This window comes from Camarhynchus parvulus, chromosome 8, assembly GCF_901933205.1.
Source record: "Camarhynchus parvulus chromosome 8, STF_HiC, whole genome shotgun sequence".
In the NCBI taxonomy this organism is placed as follows: Eukaryota; Metazoa; Chordata; class Aves; order Passeriformes; family Thraupidae; genus Camarhynchus; species Camarhynchus parvulus.
This window is the reverse complement of record NC_044578.1, coordinates 886,633-901,117: the sequence shown is the minus strand read 5'-3', so window position 1 is coordinate 901,117 and position 14,485 is coordinate 886,633. Positions and strand designations below refer to the sequence as shown.

General features: G+C 46.5%; 1 protein-coding gene across 5 annotated transcripts in view; it reads right to left on the bottom strand.

The window, feature by feature from the left end:
- The window catches only part of LRRC7 (leucine rich repeat containing 7), a 102,901-nt gene that overhangs the window by 27,763 nt on the left and 60,653 nt on the right, over window positions 1-14,485 (bottom strand). For 3 of the 5 annotated variants that reach the window (XM_030953668.1, XM_030953669.1, XM_030953670.1), the window contains exons 8-13: window positions 11,406-11,480; window positions 10,778-10,922; window positions 9,931-10,003; window positions 6,969-7,098; window positions 6,188-6,303; window positions 1,120-1,189 (exon numbers count right to left, since the gene is read on the bottom strand). In XM_030953668.1, the coding sequence (XP_030809528.1) occupies window positions 1,120-1,189; window positions 6,188-6,303; window positions 6,969-7,098; window positions 9,931-10,003; window positions 10,778-10,922; window positions 11,406-11,480 (609 nt within the window). Of the gene's footprint in view, window positions 1-1,119; window positions 1,190-6,187; window positions 6,304-6,968; window positions 7,099-9,930; window positions 10,004-10,777; window positions 10,923-11,405; window positions 11,481-14,485 lie in introns of those variants that run through there. The other 2 variants (XM_030953671.1, XR_004060915.1) reach the window with 2 other exon arrangements.

Here is a 14,485-nt window from a genome sequence, read left to right as displayed (position 1 = left end):
CACCTGGCACTGCACACCTCAACACCCCTTGGGATGCGTTTTAAGCCAGGCCTAACAAAGAGTTAATCAACAATGAGGAGTAAATTCCTGGTGGCTGGCAGTTCACCTGTGAGTAAACCTGGTGCAGGGCACAGCAGAACTTCCAAGGAGCATTTCCTGGGCATTCCTGCTGGGTTTGACTGCAGCTGGGGGTGTTTGATCATGGTTTTGCTCTACCCAAAGTCACTCTGGCCTAGGAGTGGAAATCTATCCTTGCTGTGCCGCAGGAAAGTCAAAATGCTGGAAAATGTTGTACATGGAAAGGGCTGGGGGTGTTCTGTGCCTGGGCTGCACTGCCAGGCAATGTTATTTTTTAAAATGCAAATTTTTAAATGCAAAACCCCCAAGAATCCTCATTTAACACATTAAAATTTAATCATAATTTTCTATTACCATCCCCCCCCCCCTTTCAGCTTTCACATTTTTGGCTCGGCTCTAAAACCAAATGTACATTTCAGACTTATTTTAGGGCTCAGCTGCTGCTGGAACCGTTGCATTTCTCAGGGTTCCTGTTGCATAATTCGGTTTAAAATAGAATCCCAAAGAGTATCTGCTATAAACCAGAGTCCTGGAACAAAGAAGGGCCCCCTCAGATTTCAAAGGCACAGAAAAACGAGTTTTCTCCAAAGCAAGACCCAGAGTCCTCGTGCAGCTTTGACTTGTTTGAACTCTCCCTGACTGAGGTGGAGTTGAAAATGTGCAGGGATGGGAGCATGGGTGGGAAAAGGGAAGAGGAAGCCAAGGGTAGAGGAGCAGATGGAGCACAGGGTGGGAACAGGATAATAACGAGTTTGGGGACGAACATCTTGAATTTCTGCTTCAAAAATACTCCCGTGCTACTTTTGCCCTTTATTTACTACTTTAGTAAGGAAGCAGGAGCTGATCCTGGTAAAATAAATCCTGCAAAAGTGATTTTTCCATGCTAAAAAGTGACACCCAACAGGATTTATGGCTGGATATGGAAATCTACAGCTGGGCTGGGAGCAAACCCTTCCAAAATTCTTCTAAATCTTGAATTGAGTGACAGGGTTCATTGACAGCCCCTTTCCTAAGGAAAATGGCAATATTGAAAGGCATTACCTGGTTGTCAGAAAGCCACAAGGCTGCCAGTTCTTTGAGTTTGGTAAAAGTGAAGGGCAAATTCTTCAGTCTGTAAAGGAGAATATTGGGACAAGGTGAATCCTTCCTTTCCAAAGTAATTTATTTAAAGATTGGTATGCAGCATGTTTATCACACTGAAATAACTAACATTTCACTGTTTTTAAAATCAATTTTACTAAAATTCAATATTTTATCAATGTTACTGTTATTGTTATTCCTATTATTATTATTCCTATTATTATTATTATATATCTGATTAATATTCCACATTAAGAGTTCTCTTTGGGAAGTAGAACTGCTGACACCACATCCTTTGGTACTGAGGAGAGACTGATATTTTCCTTTGGTTATAGTGTAATAAAATTACACATATAGGACAGAAAAAAGAAAAAGTCTTGGTCCCAGGGAGCTTTAGAGGAACCTCAGAGTCACTCACAGAGCTCCCTTTATTGGACACTGGAGGTTTGGAACAGAAACATTCCAAGATGATGGAAAATTCATTTTTGTTGGAATGTCAGACCAAAGATTAAAATAATATAAATATTCATAGTGAACCTAAATGACAAAATTAAATGGAGCAGGGAAAAAAAAAATCAGCATTTAAACGAGACATTTAAACACAGTTTCCTAAAAGGGATCTGGGAGTGGGAATGGATGGCAGGATATTTGTGGAATCTTCATTGAATTTTTCCCATAACTCCTACTGGATAGGCTGTTTTTATAGAATCATGGAATGCAGGGTGGTTTGGGCTGGGAGAGACCTCAAATCCCATCCCATCCCATCCCATCCCATCCCATCCCATCCCATCCCATCCCATCCCATCCCATCCCATCCCATCCCATCAACACCTTCCACCATCCCAGGCTGCTCCAACCTGGCCTGGAGCACTCCCAGGGATGGAGCAGCCATAGCAAATCTGGGAATTCCATTCCAGGGCCTCCCCACACTCACATCCAAGAATTCCTTCCCCATTTCCCACCTAACCCTGCTCTTTCCCAGCACATGGCCTGGCCCAGCCGTGCACTGAGGCTCTCCCAGCTTCTGGGAGTGACCAAAGGAGCATTGGAAAAGCCAAATCCTAAATGAGATTTGGGAAAAATCAGGAGGAGAAGCCCTTTTGTGTCAGACTCAGAGCCTGCATCCCACAGAAGTGATTCCCACATTTCTGGGCACCTCAGAACACAACACAAAAGTCAGGACTAGACTGAAAGGAGAAATGCTCCAGGGATCTCAGGTGGAGAGCTGGGAATCAGAGGGAGAAGAACTGGCCACAGCCCTTGGGATCATGTGGGACAAGACCATTCCATGCTGATTTTCCAGGTCCATTCCCAACCAATCACAGAACTCTGCATTTTTCATTTGCTGTGCCAAGACCCCTGGATACAACTTTTAAACGTCAAACAAGGCCTGATTGAAAAACCTTTGAAAAGAAAAACCTCAAATTTGAGATCAAAGATGGGGAGCACCCAAAATCATTGCTGGGCTTTGAACATTTCCAGCCAAGCCAAGCCCCAGCCTCTTTTCCTAACACAATTTTTCTTTTGCTTTTAAATTGTGCAGTGCAGGAAAAATTCTTCATCTGTAGCCACACGTGTGCAAGCACCCTGACTAATCCTAATTCCTGACCAGGAGGAGGGAAGGACAGAGGGACTTATGGAGTTTGTGGGGATGGATGGTGAGGTCTGAGGAGCTCTTCTGACTCCCGTGGGAGTGACCCCAGAAGCACAGACAGAAAGGGGGGGATTCTCTCAGCTCTTTTAGGACAGGATAGGGGAATTCACTCAGCTCTGTAAGAATGGGAATGGGGAATTCACTCAACAGAAAAGGGGAATTCACTCAGCTCTGTAAGAATGGGAATGGGGAATTCACTCAACAGAAAAGGGGAATTCACTCAGCTGTTTTAGGAACTGGAAGGGGAGGTTCTCTCAGCCCTTTTAGGAACAGAAAGAGGGCGATTCTCTTGGCCCTTTTAGGGACAGGAAGGGGGGATTCTCTCAGCCCTTTAAGATCAGAAAGGAGGGATTCTCTCAGCTCTTTTGGGACAGAAAGGGGGTTATCTCAGCCTCCTTAGGAACAGAAATGGGAGGTTCTCACAATCCTTTAAGAATAGAAAGGGGGTTTCTCTCAGTCCTTTTAGGAACAGAAATGGGGGGTTCTCTCAGCCCCTTTAGGAACAGAAATGGGGGTTTCTCTCAGTCCTTTAGGAATAGAAAGGGGGGTTTCTCTCAGACGCTTCAGGAACAGAAAGGGGGGTTTCTCTCAGTCCTCTCAAGAGCAGGAAGTGGGGGCTCTCTCAGCTCTTTAAGAACAATCTGGAACTAAAAGAAAGGTCACTTACCAGTAACCGAGGCTCTGTGGGAAGTGTAGCCCAAAGGGACTTTTCTAACAATTCTACCTCTCAATCACAGGGCTCAGACCTGGAAGGACTCTGAGGAGAGAGGAGAAGCAGATGGGAGACAAGGTGTTTGTGGCTACCCATGGACAGGGACGCCGGTCACTGGCAAGGAATTTGGGATTTCCAGACTCCCAGAGTGCCTGAGGCTGAGCAGCCACCCCTGGGAGAAATTCAGGATGAGCTGGGGCTGCCAGGGCTTCCACAGAGCTGCTCCTTCACAAACACCTCACACAGGCACCTTCTGGATCCAGATCCAAACCCTGCTGGCTCTGCTGAGCAGAGCCAAGAGAATCCTGGAAAAGTTCCCTTTGGAAAGGTCTGGAGCTGGGAAGAGAAAGGAGAGAGGGCTCCCAGGTGTGGAGATGAGAAGTTTGGACACAGCTTAGAGGGTGTGGCATGGGGAAGGAAAGCTGGAGGCATTGCCCTGGGTTGGGTGGAATTCCAACACGGGAGCTTGAAGGAAATCCTGAAATTCAAAGATCAGCAAGTCCCAGCATCCAGGGATGAGGAGGAGACATGGAACAGAGTGAAGGTCTGTAGTGGCAAAGAGCAGAGATCCAAAGTGCACCAGAGAGGGACTCAGACACTGATTCCCCTGAGCAGAATGGAATCTGGGATTCCCATCTGCCCCTGATCCAAAGCGCACCAGAGAGGGACTCAGACACTGGTTCCCCTGAGCAGAATGTGTCCCTTCTTCCAAGGGCTCCAGGGAAAGAGCTCTTGGGATCTCCCTCCTCTGCCAGCTCCAGGGAAGAGCAGAGGGCCAGAACTGCTGTGGGAACACAGGAATGTTCCAGCAGGAAGGGGAGACCCAGCTCTCTTTGGTGTGAACCTGTGGGCTCATCCAAAGGGACACAACAGGGATTGCCGGAATGGTGATGAAAGTGAAGCTGGGATCACAGAAAGTAATAAATATCACTAAAAATCCAGCATTAAGAAGGTGTCTGGACTTAATCCAAACTCTTTAGTGCAGAATGTCGGACCTTTTTAGTTTTCATTAGGGTGGGAAGTTCCATGGCAAAAGAATTGCCCCAACATCTCATCAGGGCAATGTTCAAACTCAGCCGGAGCTGGGAGCAATGGAGGAGGAAAGGTTTGGAAAGATTCACTTCCCAAACCGCTCCAGAAAAGTAGAGGAGACGATTCCACCAGGTTTAAACACAATTCAGTCAGGTCTAAGGGTTGAAGGTCTGGGATCTGTGTCACCAGACACCACTGAGGGGCAGTGGGAAGGGCACAGATGCCACATCCCACCCCATGGAACGCCACATTCCACCCTATGGAACAAACACCACATCCTGCCCCATGGAACACAACATCCCATCCCATGGAATATCACATTCCACCCTATGGAACAAACACCACATCCCATCCCATGGAACACCACATCCCATCCCATGGAACAAACACCACATTCCACCCCATGGAACACCCCATAGAACGCAACATCCCATCCCATGGAATATCACATTCCACCCTATGGAACAAACACCACATTCCATCCCATGGAACACCACATCCCATCCCATGGAACAAACACCACATTCCACCCCATGGAACACCCCATAGAACGCAACATCCCACCCCATGGAATATCACATTCCACCCCATGGAATATCACATCCCACCCCATGGAACAAACACCACATCCCACCCCATAGAACAAACACCACTTTGTGTTGCCATCGGGCAGAGGAGGGACCAGCCCTGGGGACATCCACCTGGATTTGGGACAGGATGGAATTTGTGCCCCGGAATTGCAATGCAGGACAGAATGGAACTGAATGAGGGAATTTTAAACAATATTCCAGGGGGTTCTCCATGGCTTTATGTAAGTTATATTTGTATGTTCAACCTGAATCTCAGCAATGAAACTGGGCTGGGAAATCTTTCCCTAATTTCTGCTGGGTGTGGATGGCAAGTCCTGGAGAGAAAAAGGAATTCACCCCCCACATCTTGCACTAGTTGTGCTGACACTGCAAATCCCCACACTCCTGGCACATCCACACGGATAAATCCCAAGGAAATTCAGATTTTCCATGTGCCTGTGGTAGCACAGGACAGGGATCAAGAACAGCTCATTTGAAGCATTTTGTTTCTCATCGAAGCACAGGCCTGTGCATAAGGAAAAATGAATCTGGGGTTTGACAAAAAAAAAAACCCAACTCTGCTGGAGGAAATGAAAAATGTTCCTTGGATTTCAGTGGATGCAAGATAGCTAATTTTTGTTTCCTAGTTCCCTGGGTATCAGCTTTTTAATCATTAAATATTACAAACCCATAGACAAGATCTCCTTTTTTTTTTTTTTGCATGGTAACAGCAGGAGATAAAAGAAAGAAATGGGTTTGAAGCTATTAAAACACACCAAGATCCAGATTTTGGCCTTATTCAGTTTTCTTGAAGTTTTCCCTTGCACGTCAAAGGAGCTGAGACCAAACCACAAAGATTAAGAAAAAACGACCAAGATTCTTTCCTTATAGCTTAAATAAATTAAATGATAACGATGCTATTTTTAAACTAGAATTCTAAAGATATTTTTTAATTTTAAAATATATTTTAGAGAAATATATCTTCATAAAGATCTCAAAGGAAAAGTTTAAATGAAAAATAAAATTCTTAAATTGGCTAAAAAAAATTGCTGTGAACTGTACCTGTTATCACTCAGATTTAACACCCTCAGCTTCTGCATCTGGCCAATCTCATCAGGCAGAAATTCCAGTTTGTTGGAGCGCAGGGACATCACAGTCACGTTCTTACAGCTGCCAATCTGCGGGAATGGAAAAGCCCAAATGATGGAACCCCAAATCTGGGAATGTTAATTATCACTTTTTGTGTCAGGAGATGCCTAAACTGGGTTTTACTGAAAGCCACAAAAGGCAGGAAATCCAAAATTCAAGAGAAAACAACATTTTCCTGCTGGCAGGAACCTCAGGGAGCGGCTGGGGTTCCTCACAGGGATATTCCCAACTTTCCATGGCTTTACTGCTCAGTGTGAGCACCAATCACCTCTTGCACACCCAGATAATTCCACCAGCAGCTGGAATCTGCCTGTGGGGGCAGCGGTGGGATGGTGGATCCCAGGGGACATCCCGGGGATGGGATGGGATGGGATGGGATGGGATGGGATGGGATGGGATGGGATGGGATGGGATGGGATGGGATGGGATGGCAGATCCTGTGGGACATCTCAGGGATGGGATGGGATGGATGTGGCTCCATGGGACATCTCAGGAATGGGATGGGATGGGATGGGAAGGGATGGAATCCTGGATCCCACAGGACATCCCAGGGATGGGAGAGGATGGTGGCTCCCAGGGGACATCCCAGGGATGGGATCCTGGTTCCCACAGGACATCCCAGGGATGGGATGGGTTGGGATGGTGGCTCCCAGGGGACATCCCAGCCTGGGATGGGGCCTGGAGCAGCTCTCACTTCTCTGGGCAGCTCCGGGAGGAAGTTCTCGTCCACGGCCAGGGTGCGCAGGTTGTGCAGGTACCCGATGGTGGAGGGCAGCGACTCCAGCTCGTTGCAGCTGCAGTCAAATTCCTCCAGCAGGGACAGGCTGGAATGGCAAACCCCTCGTTAGTGGCCCTGCAGGGACTGCATCCCCAAACTGACAACCCCAAAATTCTGGGAGCTTCACCAGCTCCAGGCTGCACCAGCCCCGAGAGGGAACAGCCAGGGGAGATCTGCTGGGGCTGCCCGGGACCCCTGCAAGTGCCCCAGGCCAGGCTGGAGCACCCTGTGGCAGCGGAGGGTGTCCCTGGTGGCACTGGATGGGCCTTGAGGTCCATCCCAACCCAAATCATTCCATGATTTCCCTGGCAGGAGTCTGTAACAATGGGATTCTTGGAACCCACTTTAAGGCTGTTTGGTTTGCCCATGCTACCATTCAGATTTTCTGGGATATTGAGGAACATGGATTCCAAGGACTTCAGACAGAGATCAGGCCAACCAAGGTCATGGAACCAAGAATTTAATGTTTGTCAACCCAAACAACAGGTTTAAGGTTGAAGGTCTGGGATCCTTGTCACCAGACACCACTGAGGGGGACTGGGAATAAATTCCAATGGGAATTTATGGATGTACTGCACATTACAGAGTGAGATATACAAATATACACATTAAATATACAGGTTACAGGTATACATTAAAATATTCTGAAGAAATATTTCCTGACCTTCTTCTAAAACGAGACTGCAAATTAAAATCCTTCAAGTGAAAGTTGGTGAGCACCACCCAGCTCCTCTGCCCCTTTGCTCTTCACGTTCCACCTCTTGCTCTCAAGTACTTTAATCAGAATCAGGTTAAATAACAGCCAATTATTTCTTCCTAAAATTTCCCATCTCCCTGTCCACTGCCTAAAAGACTTTTTGGAGGATTCTCTGTTTTTTTCCCAAATATTTTGGAGGATCTGTTAAGAAGTTTAGCTCTGACCACACCTTCCACAGACCTTGTTCTGTAGGACTCACAGGAGCATCAGCTGCAGGACTGGGCCTTCACTCTGTATCTAATTCACCTTTATTTCAGTTTCTTAATTAAGAAGATCTTTCAGCCTTCAGATTTGATGCCAAATGAAAACAGTGATTGGTGTTCCTCCCAGGGAACCGTCAGAACTTCCCTGTAATTGCTTCCCTGGGAAGCCTTGGACACTTCCAGGGATGGGGCAGCCACAGCTTCAGCTGTGCCCTCCTGCCCTCCTGCTCCTCCTCACTGATCTCAGCTCTCCCAGCTCCATTCCCTCTGGTTCTTCCACTCCAGATCCTGCTAAAACCTGGGAATACAAATCTGCTCTGGCACTCAAGACACTGCCAAAGACTGGACCCAAGACTGGACCCAAACACTGCCCCAGGCCCAGCTGGGGGTCCCAAATCCCCCCTGGCACCTTCCCACCTCCAGATCCCACAGGGAACACCTCCAGCCTTTGGCTGCATCATCAGGAATTACGGGAATCCCAGGTTTTGTGTGGGATGTGTGGTTAAGCCAGGCCTATTGTGAGCTCTGAGAGCCACCACGGGCTGGTGCTTTGAAGAGAAATCCCAGAAATGAAGGTGGGACTGCCCAGCAGAGCATGGAGCCAGCACAGAGAGCTCTCATGGAGCCATCCTGAGGGAATGCTCCCTCCTCCTCCACGCTGCCCATCCCCGGTGACAGGGACAGCCTCTGGGGGGGTTCCACCCCTGGCAATTCAGAGAAAGAGACCTGGCAAAAACCCATCCAAAGGGATGGGTCAGAGAGCTGAGCTCCCTGTGATGTGGGACACTCTGCCCTCCTTAGAGGAGAGGGAATTTTTCCCTGGAAAAGCACAGCCAGGGGCTCCAGCACAAGGTGGAGACCCCAGGTGATCCCAGCTGCTCTGCAATTCCACTTTGGAGCAGCGGCTGTGCCTTTGGAAATGTAAATAAAGCTCCCTGACAAACACTGAGGAGACACTGGGTTAAAAAAGGGCATTTCCCTTCAGCAATAAACAAAAAAGGTTCAAAAGGTTTCAGAACCCGACTCCCAGAATTGCTGAAGCTGGATTTAAATCCATCTTTTTGCAGCATCCAGGAGATCTTGGAGCCTTCTGAGCTTTCACTAGGATGAGAATTTGCTGCTCCACAGAGATTTGGGTAGCAAAGATTTGTCCTTCATTGATTCCCATCACCAGCTTTTAATGCTCTCCATGAAAATCCCCAAAACCCAAAACACTCCGAGGATGAGCCAGCCTGGGCTTTCAGTGGCTGCAGCTGGAATAGGTCACAGATGTGGATTATTTTTCCCAAATGGCATCACAACAAGCTAAATTCTTCTTGAAACAGGCCAGGGCCAGGGCTTGGCGCAGCCTGGGATGGCGGGAGGTGTCCCTGCCCTGGCAGGGGTGGGATGGGATCATTCTGGAGGATTTTGGAAGCCACCAAGCTGCAGCCCCCCAGCAGAAGGAGGCAGAGCCATGTGAGACCCCACACCAGAGAGCCTCCCACGATCCCAGCCCCTGGAATCCTCCTGGCTTTCCCACAGAGGCTTCTGTCATATTCTAGGAGCTCTCCACCCCTGGGAGGCCACAGCCAGATCCTTGTGAGCTCCAAGCCCTGGCTGTTGCCATGGCAACAGATGGATTTTTTTTTTTCCCCAAATTCTTCTCCTTTCACTTCTCCGCTCATCCAAATTGATTCACACCCAAACCTTTGGTTTTCCTCTTGGAAAATTGGATCTATTTTACCTTCTTCCCCCTTGCACTGAAAAATCCTGAGGATTAAAAGTGACGCTCCAAATTAAAACGTTACAGCCTGGGGGCTGGAAATTATTTCATAATTCAAAGTATATTTGTCTTCTTTTCTATTTGAAAGCCCACACCCCTTGAGCAGAAGGGAAAAGGTATTTTAACTAAAATAAGGATGAAACTTGGACTCACTTTCCAATGGCATTGGGCAGGATGGTGAGCTGGTTGTCATCCACTTTCAGGGTTGTCAATCTCTTCAGCAATCCTGCGGGAAGAAATGATGGATAAAGAGCTCCCATGGAGATCTCCTGGAATCCCATAAGCAATGGTTTGCAACCTGAACAGCTCTGCTCTGGATTTTAGGGAGTATCATTCCAATGGTTCCTGGTAAATGCCCTCTGAAAACCAATCTGGGCCATGGAACAAAAGTCTTGGGATTGATGGGGAGATGAAAAACAAGATGGAAAACAGGAGGAGAAGACACACAGTAAGAGTGTCAATAATTAGCTACATTAATTACCAATCCATGTTGGAATCTGGGTAAATGGATTTAAAGTTGAAGGATTTTACAGTTCTGTGCTCAAGGGGAAAGGGAAAACGGCTCAGGACAGAAAGGAAATATCCCAATGGACAGAGAGATGTGATCCTAAATAATCCAGGAATTCCATGCATGTAAAACAGTCAAAATAAAAAGAAAATTTATAGTTTGAATTATTTCCTTTTCATTTTCTTTTCCCACTGTGAATGAGCAGCAATCCCATCATCGCTCTCAGACTGATTTTTACATTTAAATGAAATTATTTCTGTCCTTCTTGGCTTTTTTTCCTTTAAACAGCAAACCAGGGGGACCAATTCCTTCCAACCAGGGAATTCTGCTCCTGACTTTACAAAATGGGACTGTGCAGACACCATTTTCTGCCTCCTTTGGGATTTAAGAGCAGGCCTTGGTCCATGATTAGAGAATCCCATAATTCCAAAAAAAAAAATTAAAATAACAAAAAATCTACCAAATGGAGAGGAATGCCAGATCTCTCCTCACCTATGGAATCTGGCAGCTGCTGCAGCATGTTGGAGGAGAGGAGGAGATCCTCCAGCCCCTCACAGCCCGAGATGTCCAGGTCGACCGTCTCGATCCTGTTTTTGGACACATCCAGGTACACGAGCTGTTTTAACTTCCCTATAGACTTAATAGCACGTGAGACAGAGTTACTTGAGCAGATAGAGCTGTTAATTAGAGCGTTAATTAGAGACAAACACACAAATCCAGCTGATCTGGAGTTTTCTCAGCACCCTTCGGATCGCTGCTCTCCCCGCGGCAGGACCGGGGTGGGCTCAGCCTCAAAGGAACAAAATTAACCCCCCAGGTTAATTGATGTGATCCAAATTCATTAAATCTGCTGGGATTTGGCATTCCTGGGCATGCAGCTGAGGTGCTTCTCCATCTGGACACAGATCCAAGGGATATTCCCAATTCGCACCTTCCACCAGGCAGGTGGAGTTTTCTGTGTTGAACCATCCCAAAACTTTTATAATCAATCAATTAATTAATTAATTAATTACTGACTCTCTGCACCCACCCAAGGAAATGCACAGGCTGGTTTCCCCTGCCAGGCAAACAGGGGAAATCACCAAATCACCCAAAAATTCCCTAAAATAAATGTCCATACCCCAGGTAGCACTTGCAAGGAATTATTGTCCATCCACAACTCCTTCAGATTCTGGATTTGTTCAAGAACCTCAGGCTGAGGAAAAGAATAAATTATTATGGGCAGCTAAGTAAAGCAATGTGTCTTTAGTTAAATAAAAATCAACTTTTTCTTCAGAAAATAAAGCTTCCCTCTTCACTTCCCTTTGGTTTTTTATACCCCACCTCAGCCTTCCAGGTGTTCAAGGACAAGAAGAGAACATTCCCTTGGTGTAGTTTAACCACTGCTGCTCTTTATCGAAACTTGTAAAATTTCAGAACCTTTTGCAAAAGAAATGAGCCCAAAGGACACATCCTGGGAAGATTTAACATCTGCAGCTGGCACAGCCAGGAGTCAGAATGCACAGGAGAAAATGGGCGCTGATAAAACCTGGAATTGCAGAATCAAACTTTCCTCTGTTTTATTCTTTTCAGGGTATCAGTGAGAGGAGCTAAAAAAGGCAATTCCCCAGATCACTCCTCACTCCTTACAGCTGTAAAATCCCCAAATTACAAATCCAGGCCACAAATATTCCCAGGTATCCTCAGCAGTGTTTTCCTTTCCCACTGAACACTTTCCTCAGCAAACCAACACTTGGAATTTGCCTTTGCCCTCCCAGGTTGTAGAGATTTTTTTCCAAAGCCTGTCAGAACCTGGTATTAAATGTTCCATGAAATATTCCATGAAACATTCCATTCCAAACCAGGCTTTGGGAGCAGAGCAATTGCCCTGGAATGATTCCAACACAGGCAGGAGCAAATGGACCTCCAGACCCCAGGAGAGACCTGGATTACCCTGCATGGTCTGGTTTGGAATGTTGCCATTCCCAGAAGAAATCCGATTTTCCACTTGCCCAGGGAATGGTGGGAGAAGCTGCTGATGCCTCAGCAGGTAAGAACAAAGCTGATGAACAGGAGACCTCACCCCTTGTTTTCCACATCTCCACACAATGAGCTCCTATTAAAAACTAGTGGTGAGCATTTTAAAGATGATTTATTTTGCCTCTGTTAGTTTCATTGAAATTCTGCTGTCCTTCGATGATTAAAACCACTTCTCATTTCCAGGCTGAATTGATTAATGGGCATTTGATACTATTTGTTCCTGGGCTGATTAATGTTTCTTTATCCCTCTGGAGTGTTCATGGGCTGAGGTCAGTATGGATAATCATAATTTCCACTCTCAACTTTAATTTGCTTTTCAATCCCTCTCATTAGCAGACACTTTTCTTCAAGGCCTGTTCCTGGCCTGTGCAGAGCACACTTTGATGGGGGGAATTCCTTGGATTGTGACTTCCCAGGATGATGGAATTTCCCATTATTGTGGAGCACCATGGGATATTCACAATATGGCACACCATGATCCAGACAGGATCTCGTGGATGGGTTGGTATCAAAGTGCCATTAAAACCTGGTTTGTCTCTGTTAGAAATGCTTTGGTTTGGGGCTGTTTGGGGAATATTCTCATTTTCCACATAGGTTGCTACAATTGGAATAGAGTGGAATGGGAATAGGACAGAAAAGGAATGGGAAGAGGGATAGAATAAAATATAATGGAACAGAATAGAATAGAATAGAATAGAATAGAATAGAATAGAATAGAATAGAATAGAATAGCAACAGGAATAGAACAGGGATAGGAACAGGAACAGGAACAGAAGGGAACCAGCTGGAAGGGTTTTGCATTGATCACCCAGTCCACTCCCTGACCAACTCAGTCTGACCAAACCTTAAAGGATATTATTCAGGGAATTGTCCAAATGTCCCTTTCCAGGAGCCTGTTCCAAGATCTGACCACCTTCTCCATATAGAAAATCTTCCTGGGATCGACTCTGAATGGAAAACTCACAGGAATTCTTGAGGAAGTCACATTCTATTCTATTCTATTCTATTCTATTCTATTCTATTCTATTCTATTCTATTCTATTCTATTCTATTCTATTCTATTCTATTCTATTCTATTCTATTCTATTCTATTCTATTCCATTCCATTCCATTCCATTCCATTCCATTCCATTCTATTCTATTCCAAAATTTCCTTTTCTTTCTCTGCCTATTCCCCTTCTGAATTTCTCCCAAAGCCTTGCCGCAGACTCCTGGACCTCTGGAGCCAAGCCTGGCAAAGCTGCTGCCTCCAGCCTTGCCCTGCTCCAGGCACAGCTGCTGCTGCTCCTCCTCCTCCTCCCCCCCAGGTTTGACTCCCCAGAATGAGCCAGGGAGGTGCCAAACGTTGGGATTTGCTGCTCCTGGAGTGACAGGAGCTGCCCCTTCCCTTCCTGGTGGCAGCTTGGGTACAGCTGCTCCTCAGGGAGCCAGAGTGGCGTTCCAGGGGTGCACAGGTCTCCCTGGACCTGGGAACCCTGATCCCAGCAGGGTGGGTGAGCAGAGCAGAACAGAGAATGAACAGAGAATGAACAGAAGCTCGTTTTGGCCGCGGCAGCCCCGTGGCTCCATCAGGAAGGGCACAGAGCTCTCCAGCCCCAATGAAAGGCCACAACAGTCCCAGGACACCAGAGAAATGAGGCTCTCCCACACCACCAAATCACCTTTCTCCAATAAAAACAAAATTTCCACGGAAACCCAAGTCAGAGTTTCAGAATCCATGAAAACAGGATTTTTTAATACTTATTTTCCAGGTGTGAGTTAAACTAGCACCACTTTTCCTGTGACATTCCTGCACATTCCCACTGTGCCTTGGCCTCTTGGCCCAGCTGGCTCCAGTTCCTACATTCTGGCTGAAAAATGAGTAAATTTGGGAATTCTGGCCCTGACAGGAGGATGGGACCACCTCTCTCCTGATCTATCACTCCTGGGATCACTGGGCTGCCATGGGAATATGTGGAATATTGTCCAGTTCCTTTCAAACCCCACAAACCCAAGCCACCCCCAGAAGAGAGGCTCTGAACTCGGGCAGCATTTAATTCCTACAATTAAAATTCCAAGCAGCTCTTCTGAAAATTTCTCTCTGTTTATCCACGCTGAAGATTTTAATTAAAAATCGGAGTTGAATCCTCTCTTTCCTCCTGCATGGAATAAATGAGCAGCCTGGAACAGGGTGGGAGCTGC